At 30.8% G+C, this 25,737-nt stretch overlaps 2 protein-coding genes across 3 annotated transcripts; one reads left to right on the top strand and one right to left on the bottom strand.

Annotated features, from left to right (window-relative positions):
- Positions 1-269: 269 nt before the first annotated feature.
- Positions 270-12,518, bottom strand: LOC110022297 (putative E3 ubiquitin-protein ligase UBR7). 2 transcript variants are annotated; one of them, XM_020721168.1, is made up of 5 exons: positions 12,151-12,516; positions 11,870-12,028; positions 10,177-10,437; positions 9,055-9,828; positions 270-586 (listed from the first exon to the last, which is right to left on the bottom strand). In XM_020721168.1, exons 1-5 carry the CDS (start codon positions 12,229-12,231, stop codon positions 497-499), a joined length of 1,365 nt encoding a protein of 454 aa, XP_020576827.1. In that variant the 5' UTR covers positions 12,232-12,516; the 3' UTR covers positions 270-496. The 2 variants fall into 2 exon arrangements, with proteins under 2 accessions (XP_020576827.1, XP_020576826.1); XM_020721167.1 differs by lacking the exon at positions 270-586 and adding an exon at positions 3,412-3,573 and having other exon boundaries at positions 12,151-12,518.
- A 6,190-nt stretch (positions 12,519-18,708) lies between these two features.
- On the top strand, positions 18,709-19,471 carry LOC110022316 (succinate dehydrogenase assembly factor 4, mitochondrial-like). Its single transcript, XM_020721190.1, has one exon. The coding sequence runs from the start codon at positions 18,818-18,820 to the stop codon at positions 19,202-19,204; it is 387 nt and encodes a 128-aa protein (XP_020576849.1). The 5' UTR covers positions 18,709-18,817; the 3' UTR covers positions 19,205-19,471.
- Positions 19,472-25,737: the final 6,266 nt, after the last annotated feature.

The raw sequence follows: 25,737 nt of genomic DNA, 5'->3' as shown, positions 1-25,737 counted from the left end.
TATGAAGTCAAGCTTTAGAAATAGTAATTTCTTAAGAAAAAACATAGAAGAAATAATGGGAGGAGAAAACAATCTCCCGGCTGACAACAGAACACCTGATGAGTTGGCAGTCATCAGTTTTTAGCCCACGAGTTCCATTTTAACGTAGCAACCTTGATTTTAATAATCAGATCCATGTTTTTTCCAGCTAGAAGATTTTATAAAATGTTTTTTTTCCAGCTAAGAGGATTTTATAAAATGTATGCTATCACACATATAACCAAACCATAAGTCAAGTAATAGAAAAGTCTTTACTGTAATCGCTGGCAATAAAACACAAACATGATAGATAGGAGATTACATAACACGAAATTCTAATTAGGCATCATATAGCATCAAACCTCTGCCATTCAAGTCTGAAAAAGAGGGAGCTCAAGTTAGATATACTATATAATTACCTTCTGTTTTCACGCCCAGAAGGCCTGGATAAGACCATGAGGTGTTGAAGAGGTAAATTTTATGACAATCTTTGCCTCTTCTTGGCAAGATTTTCGAAGAGCCCTTGGACATCTGCAGATGTGATTGGTTTAGACGTGTCAAAAGATTCCTGCATGGTTAAAAACACTTACTATTAAACTAAGAATCCAGCAAATGCTCAAGTACAATTATCAGGTTCATGTGATATATTCTTGTAAATTAAGGGCTTCTTTGACATTGATTTTGTTTTTGTTTTTTTTCCCCCATTTATTTTTAAAGTAGATTTGTTTAGGGTGTTTTTATATGTTTTTTTTTTCTAAAAATAAATTAACATATTTTTTAAAACACCCAATGACTTTTAGATGTTATGAATGTTTTAAAAAATAATCATGCTTTAATCAAATAGCCAATCATATCTTATTTTAAATCAAAGCATAAACAAAACAAAATAAAAAAAATAGAAAATAAAAATCAAAAGTGAACCCAAACAAACCCTAAAACAATCACATCTGTCCTCAACTATATTAGTTCTAGGATGTGATGGAAAACAAGAAATATTGGGTTTGTAAAGAAAGTTGGATCTGTACAGATCAAAATTATGGTATCTTAGAGAAAAAATCATGCATAAAAATGAAACTGTATGATCGTTTAGTTCGAATCAACATGTGTGTTGAAACTGTATGATCGTTTAGTTCGAATCAACATGTGTACACATTTATTAGTGATGATTTGCATTCGGATCAACATAAGCCTGAACATATAGACATGCACATATGTGCACGCCCACACAGTTAATAGCAACTGTTTACAATGTACTCGTATATGCTTTAACTTTTTCAAATGAGTGATGCCATTTGATCTCTCTAGTTCATCAACCATTTTTATGGAGTTCATTAATAGGGACTTTTATCAGTATTTGTATCAGGCCATAATAATAATTAACAATAATATGTTGATATTTTAGGACAAGGTGACTACTATTGAAATATATATGAGGAAGAAAAATAATTAATTAGGGCGACTTAAATTGATAAATAATCTGTAAAATGAGTTGAGTAAAAATGATTCATGATATTATCGAATAAAGAAAAAGAAAGTAATGGAAGAATTTATACTTAATTTTGCAATAACTTAGAATCTTAACAAGTACAAATTTTAAGAAATGAAACAAATATTTAATTAATCTTAAAAATGGAGATACCTAATCACCAATATTTTTTTTGAGGAAATAGATCTTTTAGCAAACATTGTAATGCACTTCCATGATATAGTTTGATAACGCAATATAGAGTACTAATTATGAAAAATATCTTAGGAGATTATAAAAATTATAATAATAAATAATTTCCCTAACAAAAATTGGTGCAAATTGCATGATAATAAAGTGTTATTATTAAAAGATAGGCTACTAAGAGAGGCAAATTAAAATTATTTAGACGAAGTAATCACAATGTGGTATAAGATAGCGAATTCCATTAAGAAGATTGACAAAAAAATATTTAATGCGAGTCTAGAAATGAACCTTATATGGTGCAGTAAGAGGGTATAAAAAAGTTTCACAATTGTGCTTTTAAAGAGCCATAAAACACAAAATACTACCAAGTCTTACATAAAAAAAAAAGGCTAAAAAGTCTTACAAAGAGGAAAATGTGCAAAGTAAATGCTACAGTGTTTTCTGATTCCTATAATAAGCTTAATATTTAAGAAGCGGAAAAATTACTAAAAAAACTGAAACAAGAGAATAAAGATCTTACAAAATTGATCAAGTTAGATAACAAGCAAAGATAATGAGATCTTATTAACTACTGAATGAGAATCTTAAGAAAGAAAGTATTTTTAAAAATCAAAATAAGCAAAATTAGCAAAATTAATAAGACATTATAAATTGATCCTAAGAAATGGACTTAGCTTAACTAATATGCAGAAAATCAATGTTTAGAATCATAATAGAGATTTATAGAGATTTATAGCGGCGACTTACTTGAGCAACAAACCTAATAATGGTGAGAAGTATGGTAATCAATAGGATGAAATAAATAATAACTAAAATTAGTTTTAACGCTGCCAACATTGATTTTTATTTGATAGTTTAATCTTGATAACTTTAGGGCCTTATAAGCACTTCATTTTCAACAAATTATTAAAAAAAGGCTCAGTCATATTGATATTTAGAATGACAAAAAACTTAAGAAACATTATTTTTCAATTACATTTTAACATTTTATTGTGATGATTATCATATTATATTCTCGAAAAACCTTTCTCAAAGCAAAATAGCTATTTTTAGAGTGTGTACTCGAGCAAGCTCCTCGCACGTCAGACATTAGTCAAATTCCCCTTACAGGTGTTTAACATATATAAGAATATTAAGTGGGATTACATCAAAGATCAACATTTACTTATATATTGTTTATTTATCAATTATCAATCTAAAAATTAAATAATGCGTACATGTTATAGGTTTAAATATTTTTTTAGCTATTTAGAGATACACACACATAATGCATCATACATACATAAGAGGAAATAAATTCTAAAGCTAAGTCTACCTAGTAAAATTGGAGAAGTGCTTCAAAATTATTATATAATGCGAGGATGTCATGAAAAGATACAACTTTTAATAAGTTTTATAATACAAATAGTCCTTTTCCACATCATATTCATGCACTTTCAAACAATGGACATAGTAATATGTAATTTATAGTTTATTTGGGGCATTTGCAACTCTTTGAAGAAGCAAATACGAAGTTCTTGCAAAAAAAGTTGTTGATCAAGAAGCTGCGGTAGCTGTTACAATTTTTTTTTCTTTTTTTAAAAAGTAAGACCACGACATCCTAGTAGCCACTGCACATCAGAGCAAGTGATACTCCTCCTTTTCGTTACAAAGAAAGCGATGAGAAAGCTCGTTGTTTGTTTGCCCAATCGACTTCTCCGAGAATTGCTTCTAATGTAACAACATTTATGCCATTTTCAGATCGTGACATTGGAGCTTCGTTTGTTCCACCATTTCGGACCTACATTTTGTTGTTTCGAAAAATGAAAGGTCAAAAAAACCCTCAAATTTTCTTGCTGCGCCGCCTTCCATCTCCTATTGCCGCTATATTCCCATTCTGACTCCTGCCATCGCCATATTCCAGCAATGAGGAGGAGAGTAATATAAGATTAAATGGCTTGAAAGGATAAGATGATTGCATTGCCCGCTATATGTTTTTGTTCGCACCTTCAAACCAAAGGGTTGAAAGGCAAAGGATTTCCAACGAAGAAGAAGATGCATTAAAGGAGCCAAGGAGGGTAAAAAAAATGAAGTTGAGGAAAAAGATGATTATATATTGGGCAAAGAGTTCATCAGCGTCGCGGGAAAAAAAAATAATTATTTTTTAATTTGCACATGACATCACAATTTTTAATATTTTAAATATATATATGATATGAGTTTGTATTTCAGAGTTAAATTCTCTAAAGAGTAATTACCGTTAAATCTTGAAATAATATCTCAAATATGCCAGACCAATTAAATTGATTTAATCTTAACTGAACCAAATGTTGTGTTGGATTTAGCCGCAGCTATACTTAATATATTCATATTTATAGAATATAATCATATTAAAATTTTATTTTCTATAAATAATTTAATAGTTTTAGATATTATGCTTATAATTTAAAAGTATTAGGGTTATTATAGTATTTTATATTAAAAAAAACTACAAGTAATTGTGTTAAAAAGCACCTAACAATATTTATTCAAACACTAGTATAATTTTACAGATCGCAACTTTATACCACTGCATCTGAAGTTGTCTTTAAAGGAACTTTTATAAAAGCAGAAACCCTCCCAAAAAAGCCTTAACCAGGAGAGGTTGTAAAACATAACTTTGTCAAACCCATACGTGTGTTGTGGACTACTACACACATCTACCGCTGCCCCAAATGGACCTTAGTCCATCGCTTCCTCCCTTCTTCCCTCTGTCTCTTCAATTCCCCTCCAAAGCTTCAAATCTTAGTTCAATGGTGAGAGAAAGCTTCTTATATTTATAATCAAACAAACCAACTTGTCAATAACCTTCATCCACTACTTCTTTTTATCCACCATTTCCATGTTCAAGGTTCACCGCCATTAATGTTGCTAGCCACATAAGTCCACCTAAAGATCAATTAGCATAATTGAACACTGCATCATGGCATGTTAATTACAAGTATTTATGGGCTTAAGAGAGAAAGTGGAGGCAAGAAAACATAAATCATGGAAACTAGTTTTCTCCATCAACTCAACTTTCAAACCAACAAAATTCTTGAGAGATGGTGAGGTTTGAGGCTATGTGTTTCCCTATCCCTCAGACTCTTTCAGCACTCAACAATAGATGACAGTTATTATAGTTATCATAACTCTCCTCCATTTAAATAGGAGTTGGAGGGGGGCAATAGATTTTGAAAAAATGACATGAAATTCAAATATTGCACTTAATCTCATTATTAAATTTTTTGTTGGAGTTTGAGCCCTTTTTTGGCCTAAAAAGAGTCCTAAAATTATATTTATTTCATGACAGAAATCATTGAACTTACTCTAGGTGCTTCTCGTTCAATATAAGTTTTCAACTTTTCAAAAGACATTTTAAACTCATTTTAGTCTCAACTCAATCCTTTCTCACATCTAATGTCACAATTTGAATATAAAATACTATTTTATACATTAAATGCATCTTTAAATATGAAAAATTTTATTCCCTCGCAAAAAAATTTGGTCCTCCAAATTGCAACATTTATGTTTTAATAAGATATAGGGAATGGTTTCTATTTGTCCCCTATGCTACTTCCTCAAAATCTGAATCCCTTAAGATGACCTTAAGGATAGGAATGTCTTATCATCTCAGATTTTTTACTTTATGATTGAGGGTCTCAAGTGGTTTCTCTTCACAAGCGAGGTTAGAACATAAATTTAGCGGTTTATATTGTACTATGTAAGTTGGGTCTGAAATATATATGTTGCTATAAATGACAACTAAAACTAATAAAGTAATCTCAATCCAATCCCCTTCAATATTTCAAATGGCCAATTATATCACAATTTCAATTTACCTTTTATAAAATATCCATAAACTCCTTTAGTCAAAGACACCTTCAAAAGTATATGGTCCTCTTCCTTGAATATGCTTCTTTTTTAATTTAAGTGGTTTTTACGCCTACTTTGAGTCATCAAAGCCATTTGCGGAGTTGTTTGTCCTTTTTGGCTGTTTAGTTCGTAAGTTTGGAGTTCAACTTTATGCTTACAAACAAATTGAGCCAAAGTGAGTTATACTAAGCCAAGAAGAGGTATTTAACTAAGCTTCCTCTCAAATCCATTATAAATAATCCCAACAAGTCTTCTAGGATTTTCATGGTAGCATTCATTCATTCTAATAGTTTCTTTTCTTGCAAATGGTAAGACATGCTAGATCAAAATTTTATTCCAATGGTTTCTAGTAAACTACATGAAAATATAGCCGAAATGTTGCATCTCTATCCACTATAATGGTTAATGGAATTCCATGTAAGCTTATGACTTCTTGCAAATACATTTGAGTTAGTTTTTTTAATGGATCATGTATATAATTCAACTATAAACTATCATTTATACGACGCCGTGCACATTTTCCATTTTAGGTAATCCACAAAAAAAATCCATAGAGATGTCTCCCACTTTCATTTCAAAATTTCAAAAGGTTATATATACATTCCCGGTTCTTCTAGGTTTGACCTCAACTTCTTAACATTTAAAGCATCTATCAACAAAACCTGCTATTTCATGCTTTATTTTTGGTCACCAAAAGCTTCGCGTTATATTGTTGTTGCATTGGTTCCAACAAGATGTACATTGTGCCCATGGTATGATCTTCATTTAATATTTCAGTTCTAATCTCTTATTTTTCGGTATACACCATCCCTTGTGAGACATTAACAATATGTCATCATTCAACTTGATGCCAAATTTATCCCCTTTATCACCCTTCTCTGTCAGCTACCTTAACTCAGTGACTTCTGATTGGACACCTTCTATCCATTATGTTAATGTATGGTTGTGTAATTAAAAGATAAGTGCAGCTGTAATCTTAGCTACTCCATTTTCTCTATTATTTTATCTATATAATAAATAAAGCAAGCAACATATGCTACGCTTCTTAATTAGAGCATGTAGTTTCTTAATATTTATAAAAGTGTTTAGCAATGTTGTTGTTGCTTATAATTTTCACCACTATCATGGCATCATCATCAAATTCCATCTACTTAGAAGATATTTATAAACCATCAATTTCTATTTGGTCATGCTCACTGCTAAGTGTTCGAGCAAATCATTTTTTGACTCCCATAAATCACCTTAAGTCTACCTATTTTCCTCCATAATCATTCAACATTAATTTTGTCAACCCATGTAAGGGGTGCTTAACTGTACATATCTAAAAACCCTAATTTATTTTCAACTACCATATTTTAAACGAATGTCACTCCAAGTATTTCTTTAATGTAATCATTCATTCATTTGCCATTCCTAATCTTGCCATATACACACTTGAACAATCTATTTTTACCAGATTAAAGAGCATTTTTACAGTACCAATACTCAGATCTATACAAAACCTTCAAGTAAATATGGCAGAGCTAGAGGCATCCCAACATAATTTAGTTCTCCTTTCACCTGAGTGATTAAACTTAACCACACACACACCCTCGCACCCCCCCACCCCCCCAATCATATCTCCCAGCATTCAAGAAAAGACTAACAATCTTTATCTGGTTGGCTTCTCGCTAGATAAATGCTGAACATGAAAAGCTTGTACGCCCACTATATGTATACAGTGGGGAACCACTTAGTGGAACTCAAAAAGTTCATTGTTATATTTCAAATCTCAAGTATTAAGACTTATTATGTAATTTTGCATTCAGATTGCCTTAAAAATCTATCTAAATTTAAGAACTTAAATATTTATTACATTTTTTTTCATGAAGTCTTGCTATTATCTTCTTAAGAAAACCTGCAATAACGCTTTAATGAGAACTATTTATTCAAAGCATCGATAAACCCTGAAATCCACGGATATCCAGAGTGCGCTTTCAAAGTAGCAGAAGGGCATGCTCAATACTCCTACTCGTCTTACCTCGCAGAATTACACCCTTATCACTACAATGTTATTCTTGCTACTACTGCTATCATGAATCATAATGCAAATATTCACAATATATACTCATCTTGCATCACTTCTATATATTCCATTTTAAATAAACTGAAGTATCAGTTATCAGTTTCTCTTATTATGTGTAACACTTTCAAGCTTCATTTTAAATAAAGTAAGCCTAATAAAATATTGATAAATCTTCTAAAGAGCTACCAAAAGCCAAACTTCACATCAATTCAAGCCAAACTATCATAATAGTACCTAAGTCCATGCAATACACTCTCGCATAGGAAGATTTTCATGATATTATTTTAAGATGCAAGCCAACCAAGAACACTAATCCAACCAGATTCTTACTGGTTTCACCCAGATCCAATCGATTATCCTCCATCAGAGAAAGAGATTCCCAACTGAACTTGGTTAGATGCCCAATTTTAATATTTGATCTAAGGACAAGATTGGTGTCCTAATCTTGCCTACCACTTTTTACAGTAAGCATTATTTAATAACATTCCCAGTAAACACTACCATTTGTCTAATAAAACAATGCACCATTTAGCATAGCTAATTCAACTTCATCTTAACCAAATGACCTGTATAACTTTGAAATATTTTCTAAAAATTGGAATATAATAAACTAGCTTTCCTAGCCTTACAAATTGCTTCATTGAAGTTGTCCGAATCCAATCATCACCTTCTAGCATGTTTAAGCATGCCAACTTCACAAACTCAAGCACTAACGAAAAAAATTGTTACTTTCAACTATAGCATCAGTATCAACATTAACACCATCAAGCTTATTCCGACTATTTGGCTTAGCTATTCATGAATCCTAATCTTACATTCATTCCTACTGAGAATTGCATGAGAAAAACCTATTACAAGTTTTAGAACCTCTATTCATACTTATTCATAAAAAAAAAAGCAGCTTCTCATCTTATTTTCTTCTAAAAAATCCACACACAACAACAACAACAACAAGCCTTCATCCCATTAAGTGGGGTCGGCTACATGAATCTTTTTTCTCCATTGTATCCTATTAAGTATCATATTATCATTTAATTCTAAAAAACCCACACACCTAAAACTATAAGTGATGCAATTAAAATTGAAATACTGTTTTCTTTGCATTTCAAATATCCTACAAAATAAACTAAAAATTTTGCAAGCAAATGGAAAACTATTTCTAGCTTATTTACATTGAAATTAGAGAAAAAAAAAACAAACTTAGAAATTGCAATGATTTATCAGCATCAAATTTAATAATATGAAAGATAAAGCAAAGATGGCAGGAAGTGCTCACGGAATTTCAAACTTTAAAAGGTTTCTAAAAACACTATCATGGTTAATCAGACTACCAAACTTAATAAAAAAAATTTCTCTAGAGACCGTACTTTCTACACAGACAATCATCATAGAAAAAAAACACTAAAGACAATGTAAGAAGGCGTACCAAAAAAGAATGAAACTCGTTCTTCAAGTCATTGATGCCCCTCAAAATTTCAATCTTTTGCACATGATTCAGTTTATCAAGGAAATTCATTTCAGCTCCTTCTTCTTGCTGTAACTTCTCCTTCCTCTTCTGCTTTGCCATTTTTTCATATTCCTCAATGGTGTCATCCTTGTCAATCAAGTAATGTAGGTCTTTCTGAATGTAGAAATTAGTGCAAGTAAGACACCTACAAAGACGATCTCTCCATTTCTTTGACAGAAACATAGGCTTTTTTTCCGAGTCAAATGCTGCATTGAATATATCCAATCCAATAATGCATTTGAAATTTGAAGTTAAACTGTTGCAGATTGCTTTCACCTCCCCCCACCCATAATTTTCCATAGAGGTCTCTCCTTGTGGCTGAAGCTTATTATCTGAACTCTCTTCAATCTTGGAATCCATGTTTGAAATATTAATCTGGTGTTTATAACGTTCTGATGAGGTTTCTGCATGTGGTTGAACCTTCTTATCTAACATCTCAGTCGTGGAATTCATGTTTGAAATATTTGTCTGGTCTTTGGAAACATGGTTGCTATCATCAATGTTTTCAGAAACAGAAAAAGCAGAGGTCTTAGTTTCCAGGACTTTTTCTTTACCAGATAATACTGGTTCATTCTTCTGACTCTCTATAGCCCAAATGGATGGAGGATACAATTTCAGGAATGAACAAGTAAGAGCACAGTCTTGGCAGACGAAATCCTCATATAAAGGCTCCCCTTCCTCATCTCTTGGTATCTATGATATAGGTAAAGAGATTAAAATTATAAATAAAAGCTAGTATATAATGAAACGCTTAAAATACAAACAAATCAAAATAATCAAGGGCCATTAGATAAATAAAGTACATTTTAAAAAAAAATTAAGGATCGCCATAAGCTTTAGGTAACCTAAAAGGTGATGGGAAAAAGGAAAACAATCAATATGTAGCAGATTAGAAGCCTGGTAAGGAATTAGCAAGCAAATAAAAAATGGTTAAAAAACTAAGAAAATCAAATTAAATGCAATCACTGAATGGTAAAAAAGAAAGAAAATATTATTGGGAAAGATATTTTACAACGGGAGATTTCACATTAATTAAAATACCTCTTCTGGGGAAACAAGACCAAGGTGATTCTCATGAAACCAGTCTTCACAGATGCAGCATTGTATCATCTCAACCTGTTCATCAGTTTCTGGATCAGGGTAGGGGAGCCCACATATGCAATAGCGACCTTTAAAATTCTGATTATAAGCATTATCCACATTTTCAGGTTCCTTATTAGGGTAAAGTTTGCATGCAAAATCTGCAAATTTTGAATTCCCGCAGTCGCATCTAAACTTTCTCTTGGTCCATAGCTCCACAACCTGATAAAAACAGCAGATGGACTTAGCATGCTAGTCATGTGGCAAAGGTGTTGAATTGAACCTATTTTGGGAAGCATCAGAATACAAAATACAATCTGCAATAGCAATGGTGCAAAACAACTGCAAAAAGATTCCTTAATAGATTTCTCATGCAAAATAAATATGGGTCATTTACATACAGCGCACAATTCTTATGTATTTACATATCTCATACTTAAACTTTCATGTTTTCGCACATAGCACTCAGTTGTTTAATATCAGGTTAAAAATAGCACTATTACCACTTTTTAAAAGAAGAACGGCTTTTCATGCAAAGGTTTAAAGCACCAAAGTGAAATGTGTGTAAATATAAAAGTTAAGGTGTGAAATATGAAAATACATAAGAATTGTTGGCTAGATATAAATAAAGGCATCAATCCTATAAAAAGGGTATTTTTCTGTTTGTAATTACTATGCAAAAATCCTTCATGGCCTTTAAGAAAATATAATATTTCTAGATTGATTATTTCTTGATTTCACGTTTAAATGACTTTTCAAAAAACAGGAATTCTAGAAGCTTGCAAAACTATTTTGATATAAAAAAGTTGTTTTATTTTACACACAACACTTTCTTATTTATTTTCCCTCATAAAATGTAACTGGCATGAAGTTAAATAAGTAACTAAAATTTACACTTTCCATGCATAGATTGAAGATTTTAATATTACCAAAATGAAATTTTTAGCTGAAACCAACAACTTTCCCAGCAATTTTCTGAAGATTCATCAATTTAACTAGATAATTCCAACGACCAAGTTCCATTACAGACTGTTCTGCGATTGATTGTGCATTTTGAGTGAGCTATTCTTTCAACTAAAAAGAGCTTCCAAACGATACTAAGCACAATAAGTTGATGTTAATTTTAAGCTACATTGTTATGGGCACAAGCATACACATGGGCAATTTAACAGTTAAACTAATAGAAGCCTTGATCTTTGGGACAGCCCTGAACTGAACAAAAAAAAAAAAAAAATCATCCTCAAATTATTCCTTATGATTGTAAGTGATGCATCCCATATATGGCTAAGAGACACATTGAAGTTATTTGAAATATGGAATATTTTATAGTCAATTAATGATTCAAATATAAAGTTGACTATGCCACAAAATGTGGACTCTCTGTCTGCCATGCTACAAGATAAGCATAGATCACACAATAAGCAAACGTTTATGGAATTCTCAAATGCTTGCTTACTAAAGTAAAATTATATTCATTGCAGGACAGTTGTGGAAAGCATGTTAACCCTTTCACCCATAACAGTCAAATGCCAATGCTTATCCTCTGCCACGTCATCGCTGTTTCAGCCATTCTCCTTATAGAACAAAACCAAGTACTTCCACAAGCGAAAACATGAAGAAAAACAAAGTGAAAGGCAAAGGATTCCCTTCTCACCTCGTGCCCATCGTGGCAAGAAAGGCTACAAGCAGTGCAGATCCCAGCGTTTCCACTTGGAACGCATGTCAGGCAAGAGAAAATCGCTTGCCTCTTCATATAGCCATTATCATAGGTACACTCCTTCCCCTCGTCACCTCCCAGAACCAAATCCGCCTCCTAGGGTTTCCAACCAGGAAGTTATTCCGATTAAGCCCACCACAAACAAAACTAAAATCAGTAAAATTATCAAGAACTCCACAGCAAACACGAATACATAAAAACAAACGATTTCCACTCACCAGCTCCTCCGCCTCTATTCCCTCGATGTACTCCTCAATCGTCACCGTCGGCTCAATCTCGTCTTCGAACGCTTCCGCCATCTCGTACAATAAAAACTTTTCGCCGCAGTCCGGGGAAGTACGATCTGAGATTGATGAACCGGGGAAGAGAGAGCGAAACCCTAGCACCACGAAACCGCAACAGCAACTCAGAAAAAAAAACCCTAGATAAGAACAAATGGTGCGAGCTGAGATTGATGGGGATCCGGGGGCACAGATAGATTTGGTAATGGAGGAAGGAATTGAGGAGAATTGCGAAGCTGGAGATCCTATGAAGGGGAAGAGGATCTGGCTCGTGAGACTTGAGTTCGGTTCTGCTTAAAAAAGAGAGCTTTTGAGTCCGAATCTTTTCCCGCCACACCGAGCATTTTGAGCACGTGAGAAATGTTTGTACCTTGGTCGGGCTTAAAGGGGAAAAATATCAGTTTCATTTCGTTGCTTTGAGATATAAATCTTATTTTGTGTTAGTTATTTATTTTAGTTGTTTTTAATTTTAAAAATTAGGATTTGGATATATATTACTTAATTTTTATATATTTATATTTCTAAAACCAATATTTTAATTTTATATATCAATGTTATCTTATACATCGAAATGTGTATTTGAAATGATACTATTTTTTATGTGATAAAAAAATTTGAGTGTAAATACATAGGAATTTGTTGTATACATGTAAATGCTTATATATATATATTTCGTAAATTATTATTAATATCTAATTGTGTTCCATCAAATGATAAAATTTATGAGAGAACCAACATGTTTTACTCATTATATTGCTAAAAGAATAGATAAGCTAATATCTTATATTTCATTTCTTTGATAAGACATTCATAAAAGCACGAAAACATGTAAACTCAACGAATAAGGGAAAATTCTATAAATGAAATAGGATCACCAAAAACTTTAATATGACATAAAAAATTGCCTCCATGAAATTTTATGACAAGACACATAATTACATGAGAGTTTTTCATGTTTCATTTTTCTATATTAATATTGTTTATAGATGACATACTACAAGTCCATCCTACATTATGAATAAATACTTACTGTGAAATTACATTTTATTCAAATACCAAGTGTAACTAATTAAAATACATCATAATAGCATATTTGTATTCACTAAAGGTGTTGGATGGGCTCAATCGGCTATGTTGCATCATATAGAGCCAATTTTGGGCCCGGTTGATGGATTTGATCACACTGGTAAATTGAGTGAAAACTTATTTCAAGGGTTTAAACTCAACACGAGAGTTGTTCATCATCTGTATGACTTAAACTGAGCGAGAAAAGGTAAAAATTGTATTTCGTGCTGTAATTTGTCGATATTATCTATAACAAGTGATACTCACGAAAAACTCAATTAATTTTATCATATAATAAAAAAAAAGATTACAAATAATTACATTAATTATAATTTTTTTGTCATGATGTTTAAAATAAGAAATTAATCTAAGAGAGTAACACTCAAATTGAAGAATAACTTCAAATTAAATTAATGAGAATAATTTCACTACATTGATTATAGTGTTTGATGGCAAATAAATGCTTATGAGTACTTAGACATGAGTAACATGATAGTACTAAAATTTATTTGAGATGAATTTGGAAATGAAATATAAAATTATTAATCAGAGAGAGATAATTGAAGAGAGGTAATGCAAAAGACCTTAAAGATAAAATGATTTTAAAATACATTTAGTATTCTACTAAACCACATAATATCACTAATGTGATGAGTGGAATAATTAATTTTAGAGGATTAAGAAGGAAAGTGATAAATGAAAGTTGCAAAGATAAGTTAGAAAAAAAAAAAACATTTACATACATATTGCATAATTCTTATGCATATACATACCTAACACCTAAAGATTCATATTTATATGCATTTCACTCAAATGTTTTATATTACATAAAAAATATCGTCATTTTTATTATTTTTTAACGATGTCATTATTGAGTTCCAAGCCCTGGATGCAAAAAGTAGAGGTTTGTGTTGCATAGTCGACAACAAGTGTAAAATTTGTTTAAAAATTATGACATGGATTATATGAATCACTGTGTAAATGTTATGGCACCTCTAGAGCGGCGTATTGTATAACATAAATACAGCGAAAAGTGTGTAAGTGCAGCTACACCGATGCCCGGGTGTAGTGTCAAATAAGCAAGAGTTCTCACATTACATATGGATGCGAGTAAAGAAATTAGCTTGCGAAACTAATATTAGGATAAAATATTGGAATATAGGTACTCTCACAAGAAAATTGATGGAATTATTTTGATATTATGGTTTATATGGAAGATAAATAATTTATGTATTCAAGAAGTAAATGGGTTGAAGAAAATGCTCATAAGATTGATAGCTTAGGTTTTAAACTTTGGTATTCAAGTAGAAATGCTGTAAGTGTAATTATAGATAAGAGTTTTAAATATAATGTTGTACAAATTAATAGAATTAAAGATAGAGTTATATCTCTAAAAATTGTTATTGATACTAAGATTTTTAATGTTATATGTGTTCATGCTCCTTGAGAAGGTTTAGATAGGTTCAAAAAAAAATTTAAAATTACCTAACAGAATTAATACAACTCATACCTCTTGAAGAAATATGTTTTATTGAAGGAGATTTAAATAGGCATGTTGGTAGAGTGTGAAATATTTTAAAATATCTGTGATTGCTACGGTTTTAGAGTGATTAATGAAGATGGTTAAATAATATTAGATTTTGCTTTAGTGTATGATTTTGTTATTGCTAATATTTTATTCAAGAAATATGAACATATTATTACTTATAAGAATGAATCTAATAAAATAAAAAAAACAATTATTTTCTTATAAGGATAAAGAGATCTTCAAAAGCGTAAGGATGGTAAGGTAATCTTAAGTGAAAATTTAAGCACTCAATTTCGATTATTAGTTATGAATTTTAAGATAAAGAGTTGTAAGATAAAAAAATACAAGAAAATATTATCATGGAATTAAATGGGGGCACCTAAAAGATACAAATAATTTTTTTTTTTAGTAAATTTTAAGATTTCAATATTTGTGATGTTCATGAAAAAGTAAATTTTATGTGGGTTAAAATAACAAGCACTATTAAACAAGTGACAAAAGATGTATTTGAATAATCAAAAGGAAAGGTTTTATAAAGAAAAAATAATTGATGGAATAATAACATGTAAGAAAATAAAAATATAAGAAGTTGTGTTTAAAATCTAATTTAAATGTAAAGCTTAGAGAACTGCGAAAAATATAAGGTGGCAATTGTGAGTCTAAGAGAACAATTGTGATGCTAAAAATTCTGTTATTAGTGATCTCTAGAATATATTAAATAATAAAAAGGGCAAAAATGTATGTATAAACTAGCTAAGAAAGAGAAAATAAAGTAAATATTTAATTCAAGTAAAGTTTATTAAAGATGAAATTCAAAAAATAATTTTTTTATAAGAAGGTATTTACCATAGGTGGGTGAGTTATTTTGATAAACTTTTTAATCAAGTTTTTGAAAATACTATCGGCCTTAGTGATATTAATATAGCTAATAATAATAAAATATTTTATACTAATCATTGCATTAGTAAAAAAAAAAGTTGAAGATGCTTTAAAGAAAACCCATGGTGGAAAATTAGTATGACCTGATGATATCCCAATTGAAGTGTAAAAATATTCAGGAGATTTAGGAGTTCCCTAACTTACTAAACTCTTTAATATTATTTTAAAAGCTAAAAAGATTTTTCTAGAGTGGAGTAAGAGTATTATGGTCCTAATTTTTAAGAATAAAGGAGATGTAAAAGAGTATGCAAATTATAGAGAAATTAAGTTCATGTGTCATGTTTTAAAATTATGGGAGAGGGTAATTGAACATAGGTTTGGACGTGATACTAAAATTTCTCCCAATTAGTTTGGATTTATTTCGAGCAGGTATACTATGGAAGCTATACATTTATTGAGAGAGTTGATAGAGAAATTCAGAGAGAATAATGAGGATCTACATATGATTTTTATTGATTTAGAAAAAAACTTACGATAAGGTTCCAAGAAATTCATTTTGAGAGTTCTAGAGAAGAAAGAAATTGATATAACTTTTATTCAATCATTAAAGAGATGTACACCAACATTGTTACTTGTGCTCGCACAGACGAAGGATTAACCAGGTATTTTTTTCTTTTAAGTTGGATTACATTAGGGATCAGCTTTATCCCAATATTCTTTTGGCTTTAGTTATGAATGTTCTTACTATACATTTATAGGAGGATGTACCTTGGTGTATGCTTTTCGGTGATGATATCCTTCTCATGGATAAGACTAGAAAAGTTGTGCAAGAAAACCCTAAATTATGAAGGTCTACATTGGAGTCTATAAGTTTTAATGTGAGTAGATCGAAAGTTGAATTCATGGAATGCAATTTTATTAGCAACAACTCTAGCTGCAGAGTTGTAACTATGGGTGATCAAAACATTAAAATGTGTGATTGTTTTAAGTATCTTGAGTCTATTGTTCAAAGTTATGGTGATATAGATGGGTATGTTATTAGTAGAATTTAAGTTGGTAGTTTGAAGTGGAGGGATGCATTAGGCCTATTATGTGATAGAAAATTACTGCTTAGACTGAAATAAAATTTTTATAAGATGATGGTATGACCTTCAATGCTCTATGGTAACATAATGTTGGACTTTAAAAGAAAATCATAAAACAAAGTTAAGTGTTGATGATATAAGAATGCTTAGATGGATGAGTGATTTAATACTTAGAGACAAAATGCAAAATGAACATATTCATGATAGAGTTGGTGTAGCTCCACTGATGGAGATGACTAGGGAGAGTTATCTTAGATGATTTGGTCATATTAAACGTCTGCCACCTGATGATCCTGCTAGAAGAATAAATATTTTTTATTCTACTTATGTTAATAAAGACAAAGATAAACCTAAACAGGCTTGGACATATTGCACAAAAAATGATATTAATTTGTTAGAATTAAATTAAGATATGACCCTCAAATTTCAACAAAGACTTAATGAAGAAAAATGATTCATATAGCGGACCCCACTTAGTGGGATAAAGACTTTTTGTTGGTGTATTATTTATTAAAAATAAAATACACATTATATATATAGGGTTATGACACAAAGATGTTATATGTGTAAATATCAAACTTTGGGTGTTAGATATAAAAAAAATAACAATAATGTGGTAAATGCGTAATTTTTTTGAATAAAAGAATTACAAAATAATAATAAAAAAATAACATGACACTCAACAATTAGTTTTGTTAAACATGATTATAACTCCCTGAAATACATATTTTCGATAATCTTGAAAAAAGCCCTATAGACCTGAAAGTGTTCTTAAAAAAAGGGGTTTTATACATCAGCTAAGAAAATATTGAATATAAGGTATTAAACGCCTAAACTTTAAATATAAGATTTTAATCACCTAAAACATTCAGTCAAAGTCTTCACTGATGGACAAAAGATGGTGGTTGAAATGAAAATGTGGTTAAAAAAAAAATTTATTTTCACATTTAATTATTTTGCGTGTGCAAATTAGAAACTATTTGGAGCTATTTGGTTGCAATTATGATTTAACAAATCCTGTAAATTTAGATTTATCAAATTCGGAGGTGGGTAAATCCTTAAAACTCTTTGATATGTTAGTAAGTAAATCTTGATAAATACTGATAAACTGTTTCACAGCTTTAGAATGATTTTACCAAGATTTATAAAGATTTATTGAACATCCAAAAATAAATATTAAATAAAAAAATATAAATGAATACCCAAAGCCTCAAAATGTATAAAAAATGGCGTTTACATTTTTTAATAATTTTTAAATAAATTAATAATTTTTTAAAACTAATTACTTATTAATCAACAAATTTAAATTAATTAGTTATTAATTATATAAATTAAAAATTATTTTGAAATTTATTGAATAATTTAATTTAAAACAAATTTTATTTATTAATTAACTATTAAGTAATTACATATAAATTTATCTAATTATAATTAATTTGATAATATATAATATATCTATTAATTATTAATCAATTAAAATAATTAAATTAAATTAAATTAAAATAAATTAAGACCAAAAGCCTAGCTCCCTATTTTCCTATCCCCCTCTCCCGGTTTCGCCCAAACTTCCCATCTCTGCCCAAAACCATCATCTTAGTGAAGGAACCTTCACAATACAATCACCATTAAACCCAGCTAAGAAGGCAGCAATAGGATCGCGACTAATAAAGACCAAAAAACTCCCATCTTTTCTATCACTTTTCCGTGCTCTTGCCTTAAACCAATGAGGATGATAAGCCTGTTCGCGCCATTATTCCTCGTGGTTAATCTTAGAGTTGCTCTAAATTGAAAAGATGAAATACGGGGTGTAGAAGATAGAACCTGAAGAAATTATATTTAACAGACGGTTGGATTTAAATTTTATTATTTTTTAATATTTGACTGAACTTCTTATGCCTAAATCCAATTAATAAAGAATAGGCTGATTTACTGAGGATTCACCGGGGCAAAAAGCTCCATTTTTTGGCGTTTGGCAGGATCTATAGCTCAAACCCTACATAAATCCAGACATTCCCCAACTCTGGAAGCCATCAAGGAAAAAAAAGAAATGGCCAACAAGTTTCTTCGCCTAGTTCCGCTGCTTCGAGAAACCAGTCTAGGGGTTCCCAGAACTCCTACCCTTTCGATCACTGTGTTGAAGAGGGCTTTCAGCTCCACCAGCCGTCCGGATTCCAAGGCAGAAATTGCAAACGAACATTCCTCTCTTCCTCCCGACCAGCCGAACAAGGACAGAAGAACATTGATTGATAGGACGAGCCCAGCAAAAGAAGAAGAAGAAGAAGAAGAAGAAGATGAAGAAGAAGAAGAAGAAGAAGAAGACGAAGAAGATAGCGTGTATGTGAACAAGGAGACCGGAGAAATCAGCGGCCCAAAAGGACCTGAACCAACACGTTACGGGGATTGGGAGCGCAACGGTCGGTGTTCAGACTTTTGATTGATCTATAAATCAAAGGTTGTATTATCTGTCAATTTGGTTTTATTGATTTGCACTGCCTTTTCTTTTACTTATCAAGATGTTGGGAGTAATCTCTGCTAAGTTTATTTGAAAAGTGGTTAAAAAATCCTATTTTCGTAGACAGAATGGATGAGAGCATATAAATGAAAATCTGTATTCTTTTGGAAGATGGTTAGATGCAAAAAATGAAGCAGCTTTTGTGATATGTGTAGAAAAACAGTTTTATAAGAGTTGTTGCAGATAAAAGGGCGATTCAAGGAGCCTGTTTGAAGTTACAGTTGGCTAAGTTATACTTGGAATTATATTAGATTAATCATTGGAATCAAATTCTTATGTGTTTGCATATCTAATACCTAAACTTTACCTTTGTACATTCATACCACCAAAATCTTCCAAGTCACATAAAAAATACCCCTATTTTAACTCTTAAAAAGCGAAATAAACCTTTTTATGCATAGGTCAGGAGGCATACATGTAAAAATTGAAGTTTAGGTGTTAGATATGTAAACAAAAGAATTGTGTGGTATCTATGCTAATCATCCAATTCTCAAATAAATGAAACTTGTAAGTATGTTTTAACTTGACATTTGGGCCATTTTTTTCTTACTTGTAGCCAAATTTAGTGTGTTTTTAGTATTGATGATTTATGAGGTTGGGCATAGAAATCAGCTTCTAGTTTTAGTTATTAATGAGTTTTCTGGCTTACATATTCCAAAGATGGTGGTTGATTTTTTTGAAACAACTGGGCAGAAGATCTTATTTGTAGTTACGAAAACCTATATTTGGTTTTTTTAACATTTTTAACATTACTGTTGTCTGGATTATTTGGGTTAGGGATTATCAGTTATCATTTTTAAATTGTTTTTGCAGAATGCCATCCAAGGTGTTATATTTATTATTTGCAACATTAGGTTTTTTCTTGTTTTCTTTTTGATTATTTTACGCTTATCTCAATCATGGTTGCTTGGCTCTATGAATCCTTTCTTTCCATTATGTACTACACGGTTTTGCATGCGGTATTAATTACTATCCTTGAATAGAAATATTTGAAGGATTAATTAATCTCCACTTAATATTGTTCCCAACTTCTACAAAGCTACTATTTTTACTTCATTCCAAGGGTTTAATGTTAGGGACAATATAAATTGTCTGATATATATGTAAATGCCAAAGCAATTAAGTTCAATCAATTGCAAATATTGCATTTGAGATTATTAATCTTATATTTGTATAATTTGTTATTATGCTGATGAGCATTCAAGTAGGAACTTGTATATAAGCGTGGAAAATGTAGTTAATAAAATTAATGATGTTGATAATGCTCATGAATTTGACAAGGAAATTAATAATTCTGATAAATTTTGGAATGTCATGCATTGCATCATAACTTCTTCTAAGGTTGGCCTAATTGGAAGATACATAATTTTTCAAATTTATGCCAAACTTTACGAACTCATAATTGATAGCGTGTTTGATAAATTATGTTTGTGCCTTAGAGTGCATTAATTTGAGACGTAAATCACAACATACCTTTGCTACAACAACTATGTAGTACCAATATTTCTAAAAAAGTGTCTTACCCGTGTCAGACACGTATTGAACACCGTCACTTGTCCGACGCGCTTCGACACTCTTCGATACTACAAAATCGGGACACACCTCAACATCACATCATAATTTCGAGAAAATACAACAAGGGAATTAAAAAATTATAAGTATATGTATAGCTTTAACTGCACCTCATAGTTGAAACTTCTTCATCTCTCGTCATGTTGAAGCTCCCTCTAATATTCGCCGAAATTGGGCATCGAAGATGCTATCAATATTCGTAAAAGTCGAGCATTAGCGATTCCCTCTTTATAATTATAGGATTATTTAAATTTTAGTAGATGAGTTGGATGAATTATTTTGAAATATATTATATCTGATTTTAAAAGTTAATTTTCATAAGCATGAGATTTTATAATATAAATTAAATTTATGAAGTTAAATTTTATTATTACACAATTTGTGTTTGTGATATTTTTAATAAGAATAATGAAAAAATATTTATTTTATATTAATAATTAATTAAGTATAAAAACGTGTCCATGACGTGCCATGTTTTATTTCTTTCTATTTTGTAATGTCCTTGTATTGTCTCATGTCGTGTCCGTGCTTCATAGTACAACAACAACAAGAATAAGAATAACAACCAACCTTTATCCCATTAAGTGGGGTCGACTACATGAATCCTTTTACTCCATTGTGTCCTATTGAGTGTCATATTTTCATTAATTCTAATAAATTAAGATAATTTTTTTAAACAACATGACAAAGTCTTTTTAGGTCTACATCTACCTTTCTTAACATAAGTCGAATCGAAAGCATCTACTTCTAATCGGATCGTGAGATGGTCGACGTTTAAAGGTGACCAAACCATCTGAGACGACTCTGTCTAATCTTGTTTGCCGCTGGAGCTACACCAACCCTTTCACAATTACATTCGTTTCACATTTTCTCCAAGTGTCAAGCCACTCATCCACTTAAGTATTCTCATCTCAACAACACTTAACTTAGTCTTATGATTATTTTTTAAAGAACAACATTATGCACCATAAAGTATTGCAGGTCTCACCACCATTTTATAAAATTTTCTTTCAAGTCTAAGTGGTACTTTTCTACCATACAATAGGCCTGACGTATCCCTCCACTTCAACCATCCAACTTGAATTCTACTAATAGCATCTCTATCTATATCATAATCACTTTGAACAATAGACCCTCGGGATATCTCAAACGTGCACACCTTTAAATGATTTGACCACCCCATTGGTACAACTCTGCTACTAGAGCTACTATTACTAAAATTACATTCCATATATTCAGTTTTGGATATACTAAAACAATGGGCCTTTAGACTCTATTGTGGCCCTGCATGATTCAAGTTTTTCCTAAACTCTTTCTATAGTCAAATTCACAAGAAAGATATCATCAACGAAAACATACACTTAGGTACATCAACCTCTAAATGTCCAGTGAGAACATCCATAACTAAATACCTTTCATTCACTCTTTCCTCCACTCTCAACCATCTTTTTAGTTTTTAAAATAATATTAAAAAGTTTAGTAAGCCATTAAACTCCTAAATCTCCTAAATATTTCCACACTTCTATTGAGATATCATCAGGTCGGACAAATTTTCCACCCTTTTTTATAGCCACATCAATTTCCTTTTTACTAATGCGATGGTAAAAATAAAATGTATTATTATTATTAACGATATTAAGATCACTAAAGTCGACTGTATTTTCGAAAACTCAATTGAAAAGATTATCAAAATATCTCACCCACCTATGTTGAATATCATTTTCTAAGAAAAATACTTCTTGATTTTCATCTTTAATACATTTTACTTTAATTAAATCTTTATTTTTCTCTTTTGTTTCTTTCTCTAGTTTATACATATTTCTTTTAGTTTCTCTGGTATTCAATCTATTATAAAGATCGCTAAAAGCATAATTCTTTTTGGTATGGATTTTGTTTTAGTTTATGAAAAACATTGAGAAAAAAGGCTTTTAATTTTATAGCGGTGTTTTGCTTTTCAAAAATCACTTATGTTAAGAAGGTAGAGGTAGATCTAAAAAGATTTGGGCATGTTGTATAAAAAATTATGATATTTTATTTGATTTAAATGAAAATATGGCACTCAATAGGACACAATGAAGAAGAAGGATTCATGTAACCGACCCCACTTAGTGGGATAAAGGCTTGTTATTGTTGGTTTGCTTTTAAAAAACGACTCGTTCTTACCATATCATAAATCTGTAGATGCATTGCACATTCCTAAATTGTAGTTCAATGAAGTGGTTAAATTATATGGCTTACCTAAAATAATTATTTTGAGTTGGAATTTAAAATTCATTTGTTATTTCTAGAGAACTTATTCTGAAAAAAAAAAAATAAGATACCTAAAATGTAAATTTTTAATTGCTTATGATCCATAAATCGATTAAAAATTGCGGTGATAAATAAATAACGTCCGAAATCTATTACATTGTTTGATCAAGTCTGTATTGATATTTTCTATAACTTAGTTAACATATAATTAATCTGTCAATTGGTCTAGTTGTATGGATTTGTTTGAGATTTTTATAGGCTTTAATCTAGATAGCTTATAGATCTTGTCGACCATTCTATAAAATCTAAGTCTAGTGCATTTGTGTAATTATTTGCTTTGCATCATGATTTAAATGAGGAAATCCACAAAAATCTACCTAGTATGATAATTACAAGTTTTTGGTTGATGTGAATTTAAAACTTAGGTGATGAAATTATGGAGAGTTTAAATTTAGAAAGGTTTCTGTCAAGAACTTTTAAGAAATTAAATGTAAGAAAGGCATGACATTTGACAAATCTCATAACACATTTGGCCTAACAATTTCAAATAAGAAATTCTAGGATATTCTAGCAATAATATAATTTTTATTTTGTCTGATTTGACTTCCTTTTGTGAGTTCGAACCATGGCTTTAATTTTGTTTAGCTGGTGTTAAATGTAAGAGTAAATTGTTATGGTTTTCAAGGGAATGAGTACGAGTTTCTTTCTATTATGAGCTTGCACCTGAATTTTAGGCTTTTAGGTTGATGGGTTTCATGCTTGTTGGACTCTTGGGTATTCTATTGTGGAGTGGCATTGGTGGACTGTAGGGCTTGTAATTTTGAAATTAGTTGTAATTTTGCATTTGTCTCTTCGTATTGAGAAAAATAAGCTGTTGAATTTTTTGATATGTGAATCCTACATTTTGTTGTGTCATTTACATTCATTTCATTATTCTAGCTAGGTTGAGTTTTGTAGAAAATCTCTTTTATTCTCGTCCTACATCACTCACATTGACCCATTTTTGTTGTATCGGTTATGTTGCCTTCAGTATGATATAGTTTTCAAATAATGGAAATCAGATCTCTGCAGCTGTAGGAATCAAGATTGCATACATTAAATCGTTTCTTATATGCAATATTTAGTATTATTTTCACATGTCTGCACTATAATGTCTTCTCCTTTTTTTTGTGATGATCTACATTTTGGCATTAAAGAGCAATCATTTTTGGTTAACATTTTAAAGTATTCATACATCATATTGCCAAATTCATCAGCCCAACCTCAAGTGAAAAGTAACATATTTTTACTATATTATAGTCTATTTTTTCGAGTAAAATGTCAAATTATTAAAAATAACTCTTACTATTAACACGGCGTAACTTCAGTTATTTTGCCTAACACTAACGTTACGAGCTTGGAAGGCGATGTCGTTTCCTTGTTTTATGGAGGAAAAAGACCCCCTTTTCAAAATCGTTCGACTTCAACATCCAGATAAGAGAAACCAAGAGGAGTTATTGTAGGAGGTGACGCCGTCGAACAAAGCCAAAGGTGATGGCACCGACAAGTTGAGGTCTGTGAAGGAGGAAGAGGATGCAATACCATGCAGTCGAACCCAATAGCTGTGTGGATTCAATTGATGGGGGTGGAAGGGGAGGCTGAGGAGCTAGGGCAAAGTGATAGTAGCAATGGCTCAAACCCTGCGTGTGCGAGCTTTTGCATTGTTCTGCCTCACCATTGAGCGGGAGTGCGTAGGAGGAAGCTGATGTCAGCATGAGTGTTAGATTTGCAGCTTGGTTGAGGAGAGCAACATCGAGCTCGCGAGATATTGCCATCAAGCTCGATTGCATGCGATATTGAGGATGAAGGCAAACTCTGAATAAGAAGGGAGAACGAATGAGGCTTGAGAAGGGTGACTTGAGGAGTTCTAGGTGGCATTGAGGATAGAACTAATGACTGAGGCATTTTTTCTTTTTATATAATAATAATAATAATTATTATTATATTATTAATCTTAAATTTCATAGTATATATAAGCTATTAAATCGCAGATTTAAAAAATAATATATATATATATATATATATTGTAATAAATTTGAAAAGATAAATTATAAAAGTTTAGCATGTAATTTAAGATTAATATTACAAAATTAATGTATATTAAGAAAAAAATAATAAATAAAATAAATTTAATGCTTAATTATTTAAAGTCATAACATTAATAATTTAATGAAAATAAACTTAAAATTGAATGATTTCAATCTTACTTAAAATTATGTAATAAAATTTGATTAATAATTAACAATAATTTGATCATAATTAAGTAGTATGATAAAATTTTAATAATATGAGTATTTTATATATTATATGTGCTCACTTGAAGAAGTTACTACTCAGGGAATGAAGACATGAAAAATATTGAGGTAGGTACTCTTTTTTTTTTGGCTCTAGTAGTATTTTATTTTTTTCTCAGCCAATTGCATTTGTAGTTACTCATACTTGCACAAATTTTATTCTAATTTATATTCTCTTCTATTTATTGGTCATTTTATTATGAAGGTTATATATTTTTAACAATATCTACTATTGCACATTATTTAAAAATATATAGAGTATATTGAATTGAATGAGATGAGCATAAAAATGATATTGGC

This window comes from Phalaenopsis equestris, unplaced genomic scaffold (genome assembly GCF_001263595.1).
Source record: "Phalaenopsis equestris unplaced genomic scaffold, ASM126359v1 Scaffold000180, whole genome shotgun sequence".
Classification (NCBI taxonomy): domain Eukaryota; kingdom Viridiplantae; phylum Streptophyta; class Magnoliopsida; order Asparagales; family Orchidaceae; genus Phalaenopsis; species Phalaenopsis equestris.
This window is presented reverse-complemented; position numbering and strand designations above follow the sequence as displayed.

What these genes read in the sequence shown, in the direction of transcription:
- LOC110022297 (XM_020721167.1), bottom strand. Translation starts at nt 12,231, where the DNA reads ATGGCGGAAGCGTTCGAAGACGAGATTGAGCCGACGGTGACGATTGAG. An exon ending in CTTGCCACGATGGGCACGAG is followed by an intron (nt 10,438 to 11,869) that starts GTGAGAAGGGAA and finishes TGTTTTTATCAG; the next exon opens with GTTGTGGAGCTATGGACCAA. An exon ending in ACGAGTTTCATTCTTTTTTG is followed by an intron (nt 3,574 to 9,054) that starts GTACGCCTTCTT and finishes TGGCGATGGCAG; the next exon opens with GAGTCAGAATGGGAATATAG.
- LOC110022316 (XM_020721190.1), top strand. Translation starts at nt 18,818, where the DNA reads ATGGCCAACAAGTTTCTTCGCCTAGTTCCGCTGCTTCGAGAAACCAGT.